Source organism: Mesoplodon densirostris, chromosome 3 (assembly GCF_025265405.1).
Source record: "Mesoplodon densirostris isolate mMesDen1 chromosome 3, mMesDen1 primary haplotype, whole genome shotgun sequence".
Taxonomy (NCBI): Eukaryota; Metazoa; Chordata; class Mammalia; order Artiodactyla; family Ziphiidae; genus Mesoplodon; species Mesoplodon densirostris.
Genome location: NC_082663.1, coordinates 119341960 through 119358130, shown reverse-complemented (window position 1 = coordinate 119358130; position 16171 = coordinate 119341960). Strand labels below are relative to the sequence as shown.

General features: G+C 55.2%; 1 protein-coding gene across 5 annotated transcripts in view; it reads left to right on the top strand.

The window, feature by feature from the left end:
• NRG2 (neuregulin 2) overlaps positions 1 to 16171 on the top strand; it is a 178625-nt gene that overhangs the window by 152106 nt on the left and 10348 nt on the right. Inside the window, exons 4-6 of one of the 5 annotated variants that reach the window (XM_060092005.1) lie at positions 2761 to 2881; positions 9266 to 9324; positions 15066 to 15089. The exons of 1 other annotated variant lie outside the window; for it this stretch is intronic. In XM_060092005.1, the coding sequence (XP_059947988.1) occupies positions 2761 to 2881; positions 9266 to 9324; positions 15066 to 15089 (204 nt within the window). Of the gene's footprint in view, positions 1 to 2760; positions 2882 to 8826; positions 8904 to 9265; positions 9325 to 15065; positions 15090 to 16171 lie in introns of all 5 variants that reach the window. 3 more of the 5 variants (XM_060092003.1, XM_060092006.1, XM_060092004.1) reach the window with 3 other exon arrangements.

Genomic DNA, 16171 nt, shown 5'->3' with positions numbered 1-16171 from the left:
GTTTTGATAATGGAAGCGATTGATCAATTTACATATTTTAAAGACCACTTTGGTAGCAGCTGCGAAGTGAAAGGTTAGAGATGAAGGGAAGAGTGAGGGCAGAAAGACCAGTGAGGAGGCGACTGTGGCCATCCAAGAAAGAGACCACAGAGGCGGCACTGAGACATGGACAGAGCCTCAGGAGGAGGTAGGAAGGCAGCCCTCGGTGATGGACGGCTAGGGGGACAGAGAAGGACCAGGAATCAAAGATGCCCTCTAGGCCTTTGGTTTGTGCTGTCCAGTCATTGAGATGAGCAAGGCTAGAGGAACAAGTGTCTGGGGCAGATGAGTGGGAGCTGAGTTTGGGGTGGCCCAGCGCCATCCCCGCGGTGGTGTCCAGGGAGCGGCCAAATTCTCCCACTTGGAGGTCATTTGTCATCTTCACATCCCCAAACACGGGAGAACACAGTGAAGAAATACAAATAGGCTGACAAGGGAGCGTAACACATTGCCTTAGGAGCCCATGTGTGCTGGAATAGCACGAATGCACCTCTTCAGTGTGGAAATCTTCTAGCGTGAGCCTTCACCACCAGCAGAGTTGGCTGCCGTGAGCTGGGAGGGCCCTGCCGTCACAGGGGTGGCCTCAAGGTACTTCTTTTTGAGGTGGAAAGGCCTATGGTCATTTCCCTCCACACCTTCTACAACCGGCTCCCCCATTGCCCTCCCTTTTTACCTTTCTGGGGCCCCAGCCTAGTCCCCGTGATGACATGGTTCTGGCAGCCCTAGGCCATGGATCCCAAGATGGGGCCCTGCCTTCCCTCAGGAGTCGTCCTCTGCCTCCCAAGGCCTCAGTGAGCACAGACGTGCGTGTAGACAGGCCCAAGCATGCGGCTGTGGTCCTGCCACCATCCTCGCTCCTGCCCGCTGCTCATGCAGCCCAGCGTTGGGCAGGTTCCTCCACCCCTGGCTGCAGAGGGCATCAAACTGGCCTGAGATTTCTCTGGCTTGGCCAAGGCCCATGAGAGGACTCAGGCCCGTGGTCCACGTCGTGTTTGCATTCGTCTTCCCGTCAAGCCTTGGTGCTGACGTGTTCTTCTATGAGGGACCAGGTGCCTGGTGAGAATGCTCAGCCAGACATTAGGAGCCCTGAGGCCTTGTTACAACACACACTGGACTCTGGAAGGCCCTTCCCTGCTCTCTTTCCTCACTCCTCCTTGGCAATGTAACCGAAGGGCAGGACAACCTCTAGGGTCCTCCCGGCAATGAGATTTTATAACTCACAGGCGTGGTCACCTCAGCTGTTTGTCTTCTCTGTCCCTTTCTTAGTTCCCTGGGTCTCACTGACCCAGAAGCATGTGGGTCCCAGCCTTGTGTGGGGTTGAGCAGAGGTGGGAGACGTCAGCAGGGGTGGGGCTCGAGGATGCCAGACCAGCAGCAGGCATGATGTGGAGGGAAGGTGGGAGCTGGCCCTACCCGCTGGGTTTTATCAGCGAGCTCCTCAGACATATACAGAGGCAGAGCTGTGTATACACTCCCAGTCCCGAGCTCCATCTGTCTCCCCACACGTCTAAACACTCAGGGCGCCAAGTGCCTGCCCTCCTCCTCCTCCTCTCATCCCCCCACTTACTTCGGGGGATGGTGGAGACTCAGTACCCCTGAGGAGACAGGACCAGCCAAGGTAGGACGGGCCACCTCAGTCAGGAGGCCACTGCTGGGTGGGCATGAGAGGCCCTCAGAGCCACAGAAGCTGAGGGGGGGCAGGAACCGGTTTCTAGCTGCCCAGTATGGATACACAGCCTAAGAGGTTAGCTAACAGATAAAGACTGAAATTTGGGGCAAGAATTTTCACTTGAAACCAGGCTTCTGGATGCCATCCGATTGGGGAGCAGTGCTTTTGTGATTTTCACTTATCAAACGAACCTGATCCATCAGGTGTGCAGTCTGGGATAGCAGCCTTGAAGCCCAGTCTTGCTGTCACCTAGTTTCCACATCCCAGCTGTCCCCCAGCCCTCTCCCCAGCAACATGAAGCCCCGGATTTATGGTCTGGGCTGTCCAAGGCCTGGAGGCTCCCTCCAGAGGCAACAGCTGACCTGGTTGGGGAGGTGGAGGCTGCCTGGTGAGGGAGGACATGAAGGCGGCCCGGGATGCTTATGGAGACGCGCATAGCGGCCTTTGTAGCATTTCTGGGCAGCTTGGCCCAACTCTGGGACAAAGAGGGGAGAGATGGAAGCTAGGGTTCTCCCCACATGTCCCTAGATCGCAGAAAATTACAGTGCCCAAAAAGGTGCCATTCCCCTCAAAGCCCAGCTCCCTGTAATCACGCCCTGGTCCATGAGAGCCCCAGCAGTGCAGACAGGTAAATGTCTCCTCCCTGAACCCCTGTGACTTGCCCCCCACGTAAGACATGGTGCCTCATCCACCTGCAGCGGAGCCCTCAGAAAGGCAGGCAGGCAGGCAGGCAAGCAGCAGAGGTGGGTCCTTATGCCAGAAGATGGAGCAGTTTCTGCTAGCCTCTTATCCCCTCCACAAAAAGAAAATCTTCCCAGCCTTTGAAGGTTTGACTGGAGCGAGGGTGCAAGGTGGTGCTGGGCAGATGGTCCAAGCTCACGGTGGCCTCCCCTTGGCCTTGTTCCTGGGAGGGACCACCAGACCTTCCCCCGACCCCAGCCATTCCTACAGTCTCTGATCGTCCAGCTTTGAGATGGGCCATGAAGGAGGTGATTCCTGGGGCCCAGAGGTGGTCTCAGTGGGTCACCGGCACATGTCTCTCGTACCTCCAGTGAGCACTACACTATCATCCTGGTCGGGGCACGCCCGCAAGTGCAACGAGACAGCCAAGTCCTATTGTGTCAACGGAGGCGTCTGCTACTACATTGAGGGCATCAACCAGCTCTCCTGCAAGTAAGTCATCAGTGGGGGCAGGCATGGGGGCAAGAGCAGGGGGAGAGAGGCTGGGGCAGAAGTGGAGGGCTCTAGGAAAAGTGAGCTTCAAGATACTAATAAGGGGTCTCCAAGGGGTGTAGACAGGGAGGTTTGCCCCACTTCCTAGCCCTTTCCTGGAATACAGGGAGATGTAAGCTCTAAAGGGCTCAGGGCTTCTGCAGTCCCAGCTTCCCAGGCCCCTACCCACCCCATCTTCCAATGTCCACCCTTTCACCAACACCTTCTAGGGAGGTGGCGAGACCAGTCTATGCCCGGGGCACCGGATTCTCTCTCTCTCTCTCTCTTCCCCTCCCCATCTCTCAGCAACTTTCCAAACTTTGTTCTGATGAACATCACCCAGGGTGCATCTTCCCCAGCAGTGAGGAGCCTGGCAGGGTCAGGTAGAGCACACGTCCCAGAGCCCTTGCTAGCTGAGCTCTGCTCTCATAGCCTTGAGGGAAGAAGAGGGCTCTGCCCACAGTGCTCGCCTCAGGACCTGGCTCTTCTCCCTGCCCCGCAGGACCCCAGTGCCCAGATGTGCTCTGGCTGCTGCCTGTGCCACTTCAGTCCCTAGCCCCTCTCTGGGGAGTGAAGGGCCACCAGCAAGGACATCACTCTGGGTGTGGCTGAGTGGGGGAGGTCAGGGTTGAGGAAAAGCTCATGTTGGGACTCTGCCTCCCCCCAAGAGCTGCCCCGAAGGAACTCCCAGGAGCTGAGGACCCCCTGCTCCCCACCCATAGCAAGTAGGGTAGGTGGGAGCACAGTGATCAGGGAAGGCTTGCTCAGGCCCAGCCACATCTTCTGGGAGCCGGGCCCCCACTGCCCCCTTGACAGATTCTCTGGTGGGTGAGCAAGGAGCAGGTAGGGGAGCTTGGTGAGGGCAGCACAGGTTCTGGCCGGATCCTGAGTAGAGGGAGGGAGGCCTAGTTCACAGCTTTGGGTTTCAAAGCAGCCCAAGCCTAGGGCGCTGGCGATGTGCCAAAGCTGCCCCATTGCCATGGCATCTGGCCAAGGGCCAGCAGAGTGCCGATGAAGATTCACGGAGAGAGGCGTTTGCCCTCCCCTCAGATAAGGTCAGATTCAGCGCTCCTTGGCTTTCCTGCCTTTGGCCTCCAGCTCCAGAGCTGCATCTCCCTCCTGACTACAGCCTTGGCCAAAGACCCCTCCACCTCACAGCGTGATAACGAGGGGCCACACCTCCTTCACGCCCTCCACTCAGTGCTGGGCGAGCTGAGCCTGGGCTGCCAGGCACACCTGTGCCTCTTGCTCCAGCTGGCCTCCTTTGCCAGCATCCACCTCGGCTCCACCTGTCACCTGCTGCCATCCGCCTTCTGGCCTCCCCCATCCTGAATCTCAAGGGACAGTCCCCAAACCAACAGCAGGTCCCCCAGGGAAGTTCTCAGTCCAGACTCAGCCCCTCATCCTTCCTCTCTCTTTCTGCCTCTAGGAAGCTGCCACATTAGTGTACAGACCCTGGGGAACATTCTAGCCTTGAAAATGCTCTGAGCACTTTGGAATAGATCTATAGAGATGCATAAGCATTCTGGAATACCTCACAGAGATGGCCTAGCCCTGGACCCCTTCTTCTTGGCCCCCACAACAGACACATACACACCAGGCCTCTCGTCTTCCCTAGCCCCTTGGATCCCAGAACCTTGAAGGGATCCAGCATTTTCACTGGCTCCAGACAGAAAAGGTTTCAGCCACCCGGGACAGGTGTCGGGGCTGAGGAGGGCCATGGGACCCAGGACTCCAGTGCCAGAGTTTAGTGTGGGAAAGAGTAGTGAGCTATAGGATTCCCAGGGGGCCCGGCCAGCAAGGCTGTACCCCTAGGACTTTCTGGGTCCTGCCCAGCTAAGTCTGAGAGGAGCAGAGGGCAGGAGCCTGAGCCACTGTGAAGATGCTGTCCTGTTTCCCCTCCCTCACCAGGGCAACTGGGGTTCACTGCTTAGAACCTGAGCTTGGTACCCAGAACCACCACCTCCCCATCTCAGCCTGTCCTGGGTCAGCCCCAGCCAGGGCTCCTGGAGCCAACTTCCCTGATGCCCTGAGCCCTCAGGGGAGAGGGGCATCCCTGGCGGGGATTGCAATCAGGAGGGCAGGTCCTCAGAGCTGTGCTGGAGAAGGGCAGGGGGGAGGGGGCAGGGCAGAACCCAGAGGCCATTCTGGGGGTGGGTGAGCTGGGAGGGAAGGGGGGTAGGCCTCTTGGGGTTCCTGATGACACCCTGAATGGAATGCATGGAATAAAAAGGAAAGAACTTAGGAAACGGAACTCACGTCGTACCATTTGTGCTGTTTGTTTACTTTTATTTTGATTTTTTTGCATTTCCGCTTAGCTTGGATAATGAAACTAGACTGGTCAGTTTCATTCCAGTTTCTACAAAAATCAGTTTTCCTTCCTGGTTTTCTGACACTTGTTGTTGTGTATTGGTTCAGAGCCCTTCGGGGAGTGTTGGAAAGCAGGCACACTCCGTCCCTCCTGTTTTTCTAGAATTCAGAGCCAAAAGAAACAGTGTCACTGATACTGAATTTTGTTTTAAAAAAGGAAAGCTTAGGGGGATTTGAAAACGGGGGTCCAAATCAAGGTGACCGTCTCCTGTCTGGGCCAGACAGGGGGCCTCTGCACTTCCTCTTGCTGCTTTCTCCTCTTCTCTCCGTGTTTTTATAGAGCACGGTTGGTGCGTGACTCTTGGGGACTGGTTCAGGGGATGATGACAGAACAAGACTCTCTTTCCAGCCCTGTGCACATACCAGTGGCATGCCTCCCTTTCCCATCAGCTCACCCCCCATCCCCTCCGCTCCCATGTCCAGGTGATTTCCCCCATCCCATGCCCATCTGCCTGTTCATCCTCTCCACCCACACCCCTCATGAGGCCAGAGACCCTTCACTCCCTCCAGTGCCCGGGGCACACCCTCATCCTTCATCCTCCCTCTCCCCTGGGTGAGGGCAGCACACATGGCATTATCCCCAGGCTACCAAAAGGAGAAACTGAGGCCCGGGAGGTGGGGTGGGAAAACGGGGAGGCAGAGTCCCAGCCTCTCTGTCACCCCAGATGCAGCCCGTGGGCTCTCCTCTCTGCCCCTCTCTCACCCCTGCTCTTCTCCAGCCCTGAGCACAGACCTTCCCGTAGTCAAGGATAACAGCTTGGGGGGAAGGGCTGGGAAGCCTGTTACCTGCCGCTCCTCCTAATCTGTCCCCTGTGTCCCTGAAACTCAGGGGGTCAATCCCTGTTTGAGTGGGAACTCACTACCAGCCAGCCACCCACGCCAAGTTCAGGCCCTGCTCCTGGTTGATAGGCTAATGTAGCCTGTACCCTGTTACCAGGTCCTGGCAGCAGGGTAGAGAGGCTGTAGGCCCACCCCCAGAGCCTTCTCGAGGGAAGCCCCAGCCTCCTGGATGTGGCTCATCCTCAACAAGCAGGGCTAACGAGAGAACAGGAGTGTCCAAAAGCCCCGGGAAAGGAGCCAGTGCCTGAGGAACGGCACAGGTGTTAGTCCTCCCAGCCCCGTGCAGTGCCCATCCCCACCCCACCTTCTCCTTTGTTCAGCTAGTGGGCACTTTCCCAGGGCAGGAAGGTTAGGACTATATCGCACAACTCCAGGGGGCTTGTTCATGTTGTACACGGTGTCCACAGCACCACCTGGAGCTGTGCACCTCTGTGGCCACGAATAATACGAGGATAGAGTCGGGGTAGTCCAGGCTGCGTGTGGGGCCGGGAACGCAGGGATGTGCTCAATTACCCTCCGTCTCCAAGAGCCACGGGAAAGCATCCTGACTCTCAGCAGTGGGAATAAATTCCCCTCTGTCCCCTTCTGCCCCTGCACTCCCCCATTTTCTCTTACACACACACAGGTTTTTCCTGTCTCCAGGAGCCGGGCTAATCTCAGACACTGGACACAGTCAAGCCTATCTCTTTCTTATTCCTGATTGCAAGAGTCATTTTGGCAATGTCCTGGGTCTTTATCGTCCACCCCCAATGATGCTGCTACTTGAAAAGTCACTCCTGCGCCTCTAGTCCCATCCCAAGTGGAATCAGTTTCTGAGAGCTGAGGAAGAAGGGCTGAGCCTGAGTGGAGCGGGTCGGAAAGCCTTAGCCACTGCCTCCATTTTCCTGGGCTGGGATGACTGGGGACGAGGGCGATGGGTCAGAAAAGGATGTATTGACAAAGTTGTAGCCTCCTCCTCCTCCGAGCCACCCTGTTCAACAGGATGAGCGTGCATCAGCTTCACGTGCAGGCTCTCCCCCTTCTCCAGACACACTTCCCCCCCTCCACTACCATTCGTTAGCCAGGCACACCTGCACACACACTGCCCTGGCTACAAGGACCAGCCTCCTGCCTCCCCTGAGGGAGATACAGTAAGGCCCAGAGAGACTCCAGCTATCTGCTCATCAACCACTCCCAATCCTCCACGCTAGATTGGAGGCCATAGGGATTTTGGGAGGGTCTATCACAGTCAATCACCATCACCCCCTATAAGTTCAAGGGGCTACTGATGGTTGGTATACACTAGAATGCTAAGAGGTAGAGTACATTCACCTCTTGGGGAAGTTTACTGATTAACATCACTGACCTGTTATTGAGGGGACGCTGGTGATGGGCTTGCCTAATTTCCTAATTTAGAACAGGCAGAAGAGCATAGACCCATCTTCAAGTAGGGGGCGGTGCGGGAGGGTCAGTCTGGCCCTATCTGTAAGCTTCCCTTAAGTATCTGGCCTTGCTGGGGTTCAGAAGAGAGTACAAGGGCTGGGCATGTCTCCCAGAAATCTACAAGACAGGGACTCGAGGGGAGAGTGGCAGCCAGGGAGCAGAAGGAAGTGGACCTTGGGAGTTAAGGACAAGGTCAGGGAGATGGGAGTGGGTGGTTCTCTGCAGGAGGCAACGTGGGAGAGTGAACTCCCGCTAGAGCCAGGCAGTGATGGAGGAGCAGGTCGTGGGGAAAGGGCAGGGTCCCAGGCAGCCAGTTGGCCCCCTGATGTAGAACAGGCTGCAGCCCCGCCCCCACCCCGCCACCGTGATTCTTGCCACCTGAGGCCAGATGCCCTACACCTGCCCTCAGCCCACCAGCTTTGGGATGCTGGTAATTCAGGCTTCTCTCCACCCTCACCTGTTCCCCATAAGCTTTTCCCGTGTATATTGCTCTAGGGCAGCCTTCCCCAAACCGTATGTTCACAAGGATTCCTCAAAAAACAACTTCCAAGGTCAAATAAATTTGGAACATACTGGAAAGTTCAGCTCTTCCCTCCTACAAAACTTTTCATAGCCTTTCATGTGCTAGCGTGCACTGCAACTCTACAAAGAAGCCTGGGAATGGATTTCTTAAACTTACTTGGCCACAGAACACTCTTTGAAAGAACAGATGAGACATCTCCAAGGCCCCTTTTGTTGTAGGCACACAGTCTGGGAACAGCATTCCCAAGTTCTCCTTTGAGCTTTCTGGGGTCTGTTTCATGGATGAGAAAACCTGCCCAGGGCCCTGGAGAGAACCTTTTGGTAGGGCTTGGAAGGAATGGCTCCCCAGAACTTAGTATTCCAGAAGACTCCCAGCACCCCAGCCTACTGACTGCCTGGCACCAAGGGTCTACAATTCTGGCTTCACGGGGCCCCAGGCAGGTCAGAAGGGAAGTCTCAATAACCATTAGGACCTTTAGGCAGTAAGTTCCCAATTTCCCCACCCTGCTTTCCCAAATCATCTTCTTCCCTACCCCTCCCCCGCTTCCCCACCACCTGGAGCCACATCTATTAGAGAGATTTTGAAGATTTCCGAGCCCTCCACCCAGCCCCGACTCCAGCCCCTTCAGCAACGAGTGTGCCCCAGCGCTCGACTTGGTTTTCTCATTCATCACTGTGCACTTTGATTTCTAACCTAAGCCTCGCGGATGATGCCAGTTTGTTCTGTGATTTTTCCCCTTTTCCTTCTCCAGATGTCCAAACGGATTCTTCGGACAGAGATGTTTGGAGAAACTGCCTTTGCGATTGTACATGCCAGATCCTAAGCAAAGTATGTTTGAAGATACAAACACGAGTCCCTGCTCCCTAGAAAGCTTCCGGGTGCAGTCCCCCCCACTCCTCACCCCATTGTAGGACATAGGGCCAGGGGTGTTGGTTGTTTTGATCTTTGGCTGTTTTGTTTCTTTTTTGTATTTTGGTTTGTTAGTTCTTTTGTTTTGCTTTTTCATTTTTGGCCTAATCCTTGGGTTTAAAGTTCAGGGCTGCAGGTAAGGGGCAGAGTGGCAAGGCCAGTACAAATGGTAACAGTGGCAAGGAACCCAGCTGGCATCGGCAGGAGCCCGTGCCGGGGTGTTGCAATGCCTATGTCTTGCTATCCTGGCTCTCTCTTTCTGGTTTTCTTTCTTTTGGTAGGTGTCCTGTGGGATACACCGGGGACAGGTGTCAGCAGTTCGCAATGGTCAACTTCTCCAGTATGTCTCTTTCTTCTATTTCTTTCCTTCCCTGGTAACTGACAGTTCTTCCCCCACCCTACCCCCCACCCCGTGGGAAGGATGGGGCCTTGGTTAGAGAGATTGGGGTGGGCCGGGAAATGCGGGGGGCTGTCCTAGGCTCCTCTCAGTCCTCATCAGAAGCCTGTGCGTGTTACTGAACCAAACTTGGGTCCCCTATGCCAAACACGCAGCAAAGCTAACCTACTAAACCGGGTGCAGGTGAAAGAAAGAAGAGCGCTAGTTGTAAGGTGTCAAGCAAAGAATACAAGGGGCTCATGGGAAGGGTTTTTAAAGACTGTGGGAGGGTGGGGTCACGAGGTGCGTGATCAGGTCATGCTCAGTCCTCTGATCGGTTGATGGTGAGGTAACACGGTGATGTTTCAGGAATCTCAATCATCAACCTTCTGGTTCCAATCAGCCTAGGGCTGAAGGTGGTCATCATGTAGTTAACTTCTAACACCTGGTGGGGTTTTAGTATCTGCAAAACAACTCAAGGATATACCAAAGGTCCTTGACTTTGTTTTATGGCTAAACTCTTATTATTTTGTCATGTTTGTTTTCCTTTGTTTCTGTATTTTCTCACTTCTCTGATTAAATTTGCTCTTTGGAACTCGAGGAGAAAGGCCTAGGAGGCAAAAGCTTTTCTACAAACAAGAGGCAGGGGTCACTGGGGGGTCTTTCCTGGGGAAGCACCTGCAGGGTCCTGCTGGGTTTCACACAGAGGAGACTGATACACCCCCTGCCTCATGTTGCTGTACTGCCTGGTCGCAGTAACACTGAATTCTCTCTGCAGCTGCTCAGAGCCAGGCTCAGGCCTTTTCACCACTGGGGTCAGGCAGCCTGGCCAGGATGGGAAGAAGCATTTGCAGAGCCCTCACCTGCCTCTGAGAGCCTGTCTGAGGATGTCAGGCTGTTGGTGAGGCCGGGCAATGAGTGTGTGCACATGTGTGCTTGTGTGTTTGAGAGAGAGAAGCAAGTTCTCAGAAAGCCTGCCTTTCCATCTGGCCAGAGTTTGTTTTGGTTTGATTTGGGGTGATGGGGGAGAGTGGGGAAGGCGGATTGAGGGAAAACAGGTCCCAGGTCAGTGGTTTCTGTGAAGACCAGAGACATCTGTGCAGCTAGATGTTGGAGTAGGGTTGAGAGTTGCCGCAAATACTAAGGCATAGAGGGAATAAGGAATCAAGGGGTAACTGGTGACTCTCTCCAGGCCCTCTCTGGTCTCAGTCCCCATCCAGGACTCCACTCCCTTCCTTTCTTCCATTTGTGAAGTTGGAGCTTTCTGGTTTGCACAGTCTGCCGAGAGAAGTGTGACCCCTGGAGCTGAAGGATGAGGCCCTAACTGTGGCGTGTTTTACTGGGGGCTGAGAGCAGTGCCTTCCAGTGCCATCAGGTGGAGGTGGAGCAGCGCAGAAAGCCACAGGCTGGCCATGGACTCCATTTGGGGCCCAGCGGTCCACTGGCCTGCAAGGTGGGACCGTGTCCCCCGTCCTCCAGAGCACGCTAGGCCCCTGCTCGACCCACCACCCACCTCTTCCTCTCCAGGGAGGACAGATGGGTCCCATGAGGAATTAGAACTAGATTGATGGTGCCTGGGCATGAAGAGGCCGAGGGAGGGACCCAGGGGCCATTTAGGTAGCCCTTAGAGAACAGGAGTTTGGGGCTCAGGGTAGAGAAAGGAGCCTTCCGATCCTTCTCAGACCACAGCACAAAAGCCTAGACATTCCCTGCACAGGAATCTGGAAGCCAAGATTTGAAGAGGAGAGGTGCCAGGGAGGCCAGGGCTGGTCATCCCAGGTGGTTAACTCTCTTAATAGAGTGTTGGGGGCAGCGCTGTCCTCAGGTCCCTCCCATTGGAGGCCAAGGAGGAAGGCCATGGGGATAAGAACAGAGCCCGTGGGCACGTGGCCCAACAGAACTCTCCAGAGCCCAGGCTCCAGGAAGAATTGCAGAGTCAGATCCAGCCCCATTGGAGGACCGTAGGTCAGGAGGACAGAGCAGCCAGGTGGGGCTGAGGACCTGGGGAGAGAGGCAATGGAGGGCCTATTCCTTTTCACCCTTAGGCCCAGAGCCCCCCTAGCTTATGGGACTGTTCTGGACAGGGAGTCCCAGCCCATCCTGACTCTGAGCAGCAGAGCTTCCAAAACTCGGCCACTGTCCAAGCTTCTCTGCCAGCTGGGCTGCTTCAGCTTGCAGCTCAGATCTTCTGGGAGGGTCAGCAGGGCCCCGGGAGCCCAGAAAAGAGCCTGGAAATGCAGCCTTTCTGCCTAGTGTTACTGGGATCCTTGCTGGTCCTTTTGGTAAAGGATTTATACTCTCCAAGCACTTTGCCCAGAGCACTTCATGCACTGCTCTGTCAGACAATTATTGAAAAAGGAGTGAAAAATGCTAACTTAAGTGTTCAGGCTCCGATTCAGATGGACCTGAATAAAATTGCCAGCAGCTGAGCTTACTGTTCTGGGGCCTCATTTAACCTCTCTGATTTTGTTTTCTCATCTGTAAAATGGGGATAGTGGCATTTATGCCTTTAGGGTTGCTGTGAGGATGAAGTGAAGTGATGCATGCCAAGGGCTTAGTCAAAGGCCTGCTGTTGTTTGAACACAGTTGAGCTCCTCTTCCAGCTGCTGCTGGCGTGGGAGTGGAGGCCAGAGGGGCAGCATCAGTCCCCTGGAGGCTGACTCCCAGCACATCTTGAGCAAAGTGTCTGACCTTCCCCCTCTGCCCAGACAGCCTCTAGGCCAGGTTACCTTTTGCGGAGGCCACGGAAACAGAGCCTGCAGCCGCAGTAGCCCTTTAAAGCTTCTCCTTCTTCCCTTGACGGCCCCTCAACTTCCCAAGAGTCAAAACTTGTACACCTGGATACCCACCATATACAAGAGCACACACACCTGCACACACACACAGACACATGCCTGCACTTGCACACAAACACACATCTGCTGACATCTGCTCACACACACACAAGCACACAAACACATGCTCCGGGGTCGACGTCAGGGCCTCCTTGTCCCGGTGCCTATGACCAGGTGTCATAGGACATGTCCAGGATGAAGACTTTGTCTGTTGTCTGGTAAGCCTGGCCCTGCTGGGAGTCCAGCATCCAGCTGCCACGGTTACTGGTCAGTATGCAAATTTCTGTTCGCTAGGACCCATCTGTGACTCGGTGGTATCACTCCATCCTGGCTGAGTGCCAGGCAGTGAATATGATGAGCAGGAGACTGTTTTTTTGATTTTGGGTTTTTGGGGTGTTTTTGTTTTTGCTTTTTGCTGGGGCTGACATGGCTGCAGGCCCCTCAGAATCCATCCCCGGGGAGAGGGAAGCAGGGCTGCCTTTTAGTGACTTCTCAGTGACATCACCAGTCCTGCCAGCCACCACTGTCCACCCAAAACAGTACTGGCCTTTGACTCAGAGGGGAGGCCAGTCAGGAGTCCCAAAAGCTGCTGCTGCTATTACTTGGTTCCCAGAGGAGTGATACAGGAGAAGACTCTTAAATGGCTTTGGGAGCCCTGCTCACTTCTCCAGATGGTCATTGTCCTGAGGACTAGCCAGTCAGGTCTGCCCAGGGGCTCAATGGGCAGGAATAGCCATGGCTTAGCCCCAAGAGACCAGAGACCTGGCCTCCAGTCTCCCTTCCGCCTCCTAATTTGCTATGTGACCTTGGGAAAGTGTCCTAGCACTACTGGGCCCTCATCTAATACAAACACCACCAAAAGTGGAGCCCAGACCAGCTCTGTGAACCACAGTTCTCTTAGAGTCTGGGGTGCTGTGGTCAAGCTGGGCTGTTCTCTGTGGGGAACCTGGCTGGATATCCGAACATTGTGAGCTCTTTCGAGCTGCCTGGAGGGTCCCTGGGGCTACGGGATTAACTGCTCAGTGAGAGTTGCCCCCGAGGACCCTTTCAGTTTGTCAAGTTTGTACTGCCTGTTTAGCACAGTTGGCCAGCCCTGGGAGGCCCTGGGAGAGGAGTGGACTTGCTGTGCTTATGGTGACTCCTACCTCCAAGCAGTAAGCGTAAGACTGCAAAGAAACCACATTCAAGATTACCTGCAACCTCAAATTTAACAGGCGTGCACAGAAGGGCTCATGTTTAGAAGAGCTGGGGTTCGTGCTTCAAGGGTATGGTCTCTGCATGGAACTGGGGGTCAGAGCCCCAGGATCTTCCTCAAGCCTCTTTCAGTCAGAGCCATCCTACTGTCTTGCCCTTTTCCAACTGCATAACCCTCTGGAATCCCTATCAGGAAGCAGGGGAGAGATCCAGAGCTAGACAGTGCACAGGACTTCCTGCTCATGTCCCCGTGCTCCGCTCCCTCTGCAGGAGATGAGAGCATCAGAACACACTTCCACCTCCTGCCTGGGTCTAGCGGAACTTGCTGTGCACGTGCGGAGGCAGTGGAGCAAGCCCTCGCACACTGCCTCGCCCGTCTTTTTTTTTTTTTATTGGAGTCTAGTTGATTTAAAATGTGTTAGTTTCTGCTCTCACTGTGTACAGGCACTTTTGACAGATGAGGAAACAGAGACTATGTATGACTTGCCCACATGAACACAGCAAACTAGGGAAAAAAGCAAGACTCGAGGCCTGCAATCAGGTGCTGGCTGTTACCTTAGAATGATAGGTGAGCTTTTCAAAAGCACTGGGGAGATTTCTGAGCTCCCACCCTAGAGCCTGGCTCCATTGGTCTGGATGATTCTGAAGGACAGCTGAGTTGCAGACCTCAGAGATCCCGTGGCCAGGCCTGATCCCCATTTAACTGATGAAAGATTGAGAGCCAGATAGGCAGGATACTATGGGTCGCACAGCGGGTCAGTGATAGAGCTGACCCTCGGGCAGGGCCCTTTTATCCAACCCTTTGATGGCCTGGGTGTCTACCTCGAAGACCCGTGAATTTGCACATTTACAACATGATCCAGCCTCAAAGAGTGCAATTGGCTGCCATTTAGGGGGCACAGGTGTTCTACAGGTGAACCCACTCGTCTCTTTCTCCAAGTTGCAGTTTGCTCTCCTAAGTCGTGTGATCAGGCTGGGACCCGAGGCCTAGCCCCTGCAGGTTTCTAGGGTGTTGGGGGTGTCAAGTGGAGAAGTGACCTGCTGCCTGGGGCCTCTCCCCGTCTCCAGTCCTGCTCCATACAAACTCTGAGCCTCCATGCCTGGCTCCTAGGAGATGGGCAGGCCAGTGAGGCCCATGGGGGCAGGACAGGGACAAGGGGCCGGCCTGGGTACCCCAAGCCCTAGTTCTGAACAGAAAGAAGGGCCCCATGAATGAGCTCAGGCTGAGCAAGCTGTCTCCAGGACGGGCTCGAAAGGGTCGAAGGCCTGGCACTGGAGCTGGGAGGGGGAGGATGGGGACTCCTCCACCCCCTGCCCCCACTCACCTTTCCTCTCTGGGGACATCTGCCAACTGACTCTTGCGCCTCTGCCTCCCCACCAGGTACTAACCCCACAGCTCATCTCTAAAGAACCTGCCCTGCCTGCTGATCCTAACATTTCCTCTCTCTACCCCAATCAAGGGCTCCTGGGGACTGGGTGCCAGGGGAGGGGCTCAGGAGGCTGGGAGGGGACACCACTAACCTGCTTTCACCTCACAGGATGGCTGCTGGTGTCTGAAGAGTCCTGACCAACGTTTCTCTCTCTCTCTCTCTCCCGCCCCCTCCCCCATCTCTCTCTATCTCTATCTCTCCCTCCATCCCTTCCCCTCTCTGACCCTCCTTTCTTCTGCACTGCCAGAGCACCTTGGATTTGAACTAAAGGGTACGGAGCCTCTATGTATCGGTCAGCGCCATCCACACAGCCCCTCTCCACAGCCTCTGACACCATGTGTGCTGGATGTTTGGTTTCCTTTTCCCCCAAATGGAAAAGGGATGATTTCAAAAATCCCCCTGTCCCCATCAGGATGTCCTGTAATAAACTACATTGATTTGGGGGAGACAAGAAAAGCTCATGAACAGCAGAGCACCCTGGCATTCAGACTGCGCCCCCGTGTACAGTAGTGCCCCCTTGCCTGGGGCCAGTCGCCAGGGTACTCTGAGGGGAGTGGGACCCCTGAGCTGTGCGCAACCCAGTGGGTTGGCCAGACGAGCCCCCGGAGAGCAGGTGTCTGAAAGCCACAGAATCCTGGTTTGGAGAACTGTGCAGAGAGGCATCCCTTTCAATTTGACCTTAATCCTTCCTTTTCCCATTTCCATTTCCATTGCTTTTCATTCTTCACCAGGCTGGCAGCTGATAACACCCATTTGTCTCTGCCGCCTGCCCCGTGTTTGTCTGCCAGGCTTTGCCATCTGCTTGAGGCTGTTACTCCCTTCACGATCTGTCCCCACGGTGGCACATGTGTTTGTGGGCAACACCAGCAAGGGTCCACAGTGGGCTGGCTTCTGGTGCCTGCCCTCCTGCCTCCCAGCTCAGAACCTCACGTCCCACTCCTGACTGTCCTCTGGCCCCTGGAAGATGCCTTGGGCAGGAAGGGACTTTGAGGGGTCAGTCTTCCCAGCTCTCTGGCTTTGTGCTGGGAGGCTCCACCCTGGTCCACACATATAGCAGGAGAGATGCAGGGCCTCAGAGGGTTTGAGCCGTCGATGGGGTCAGACCCCAGATGTGTGCAGAGCCTGCAGTTATGAAAAGACTGTTCTCGTGGCAGATTTGGGGAGGCCCTAGTTCCCCGGCCACCTAGCCACCATCAGCTATTCTCAGAAGATGGAGCTGAACGTCTATGTGTAAGAGTATGTCTGTCTCTCTGCTGTGACAGGGTGGGGAGGAGAGGGGCCGAGTCTGTGGTGTCTGTGTGATCATGGCAGGGGGTGCAGGGGGGGAATCCGTAGGTGTGCGTGTCTGTGTTG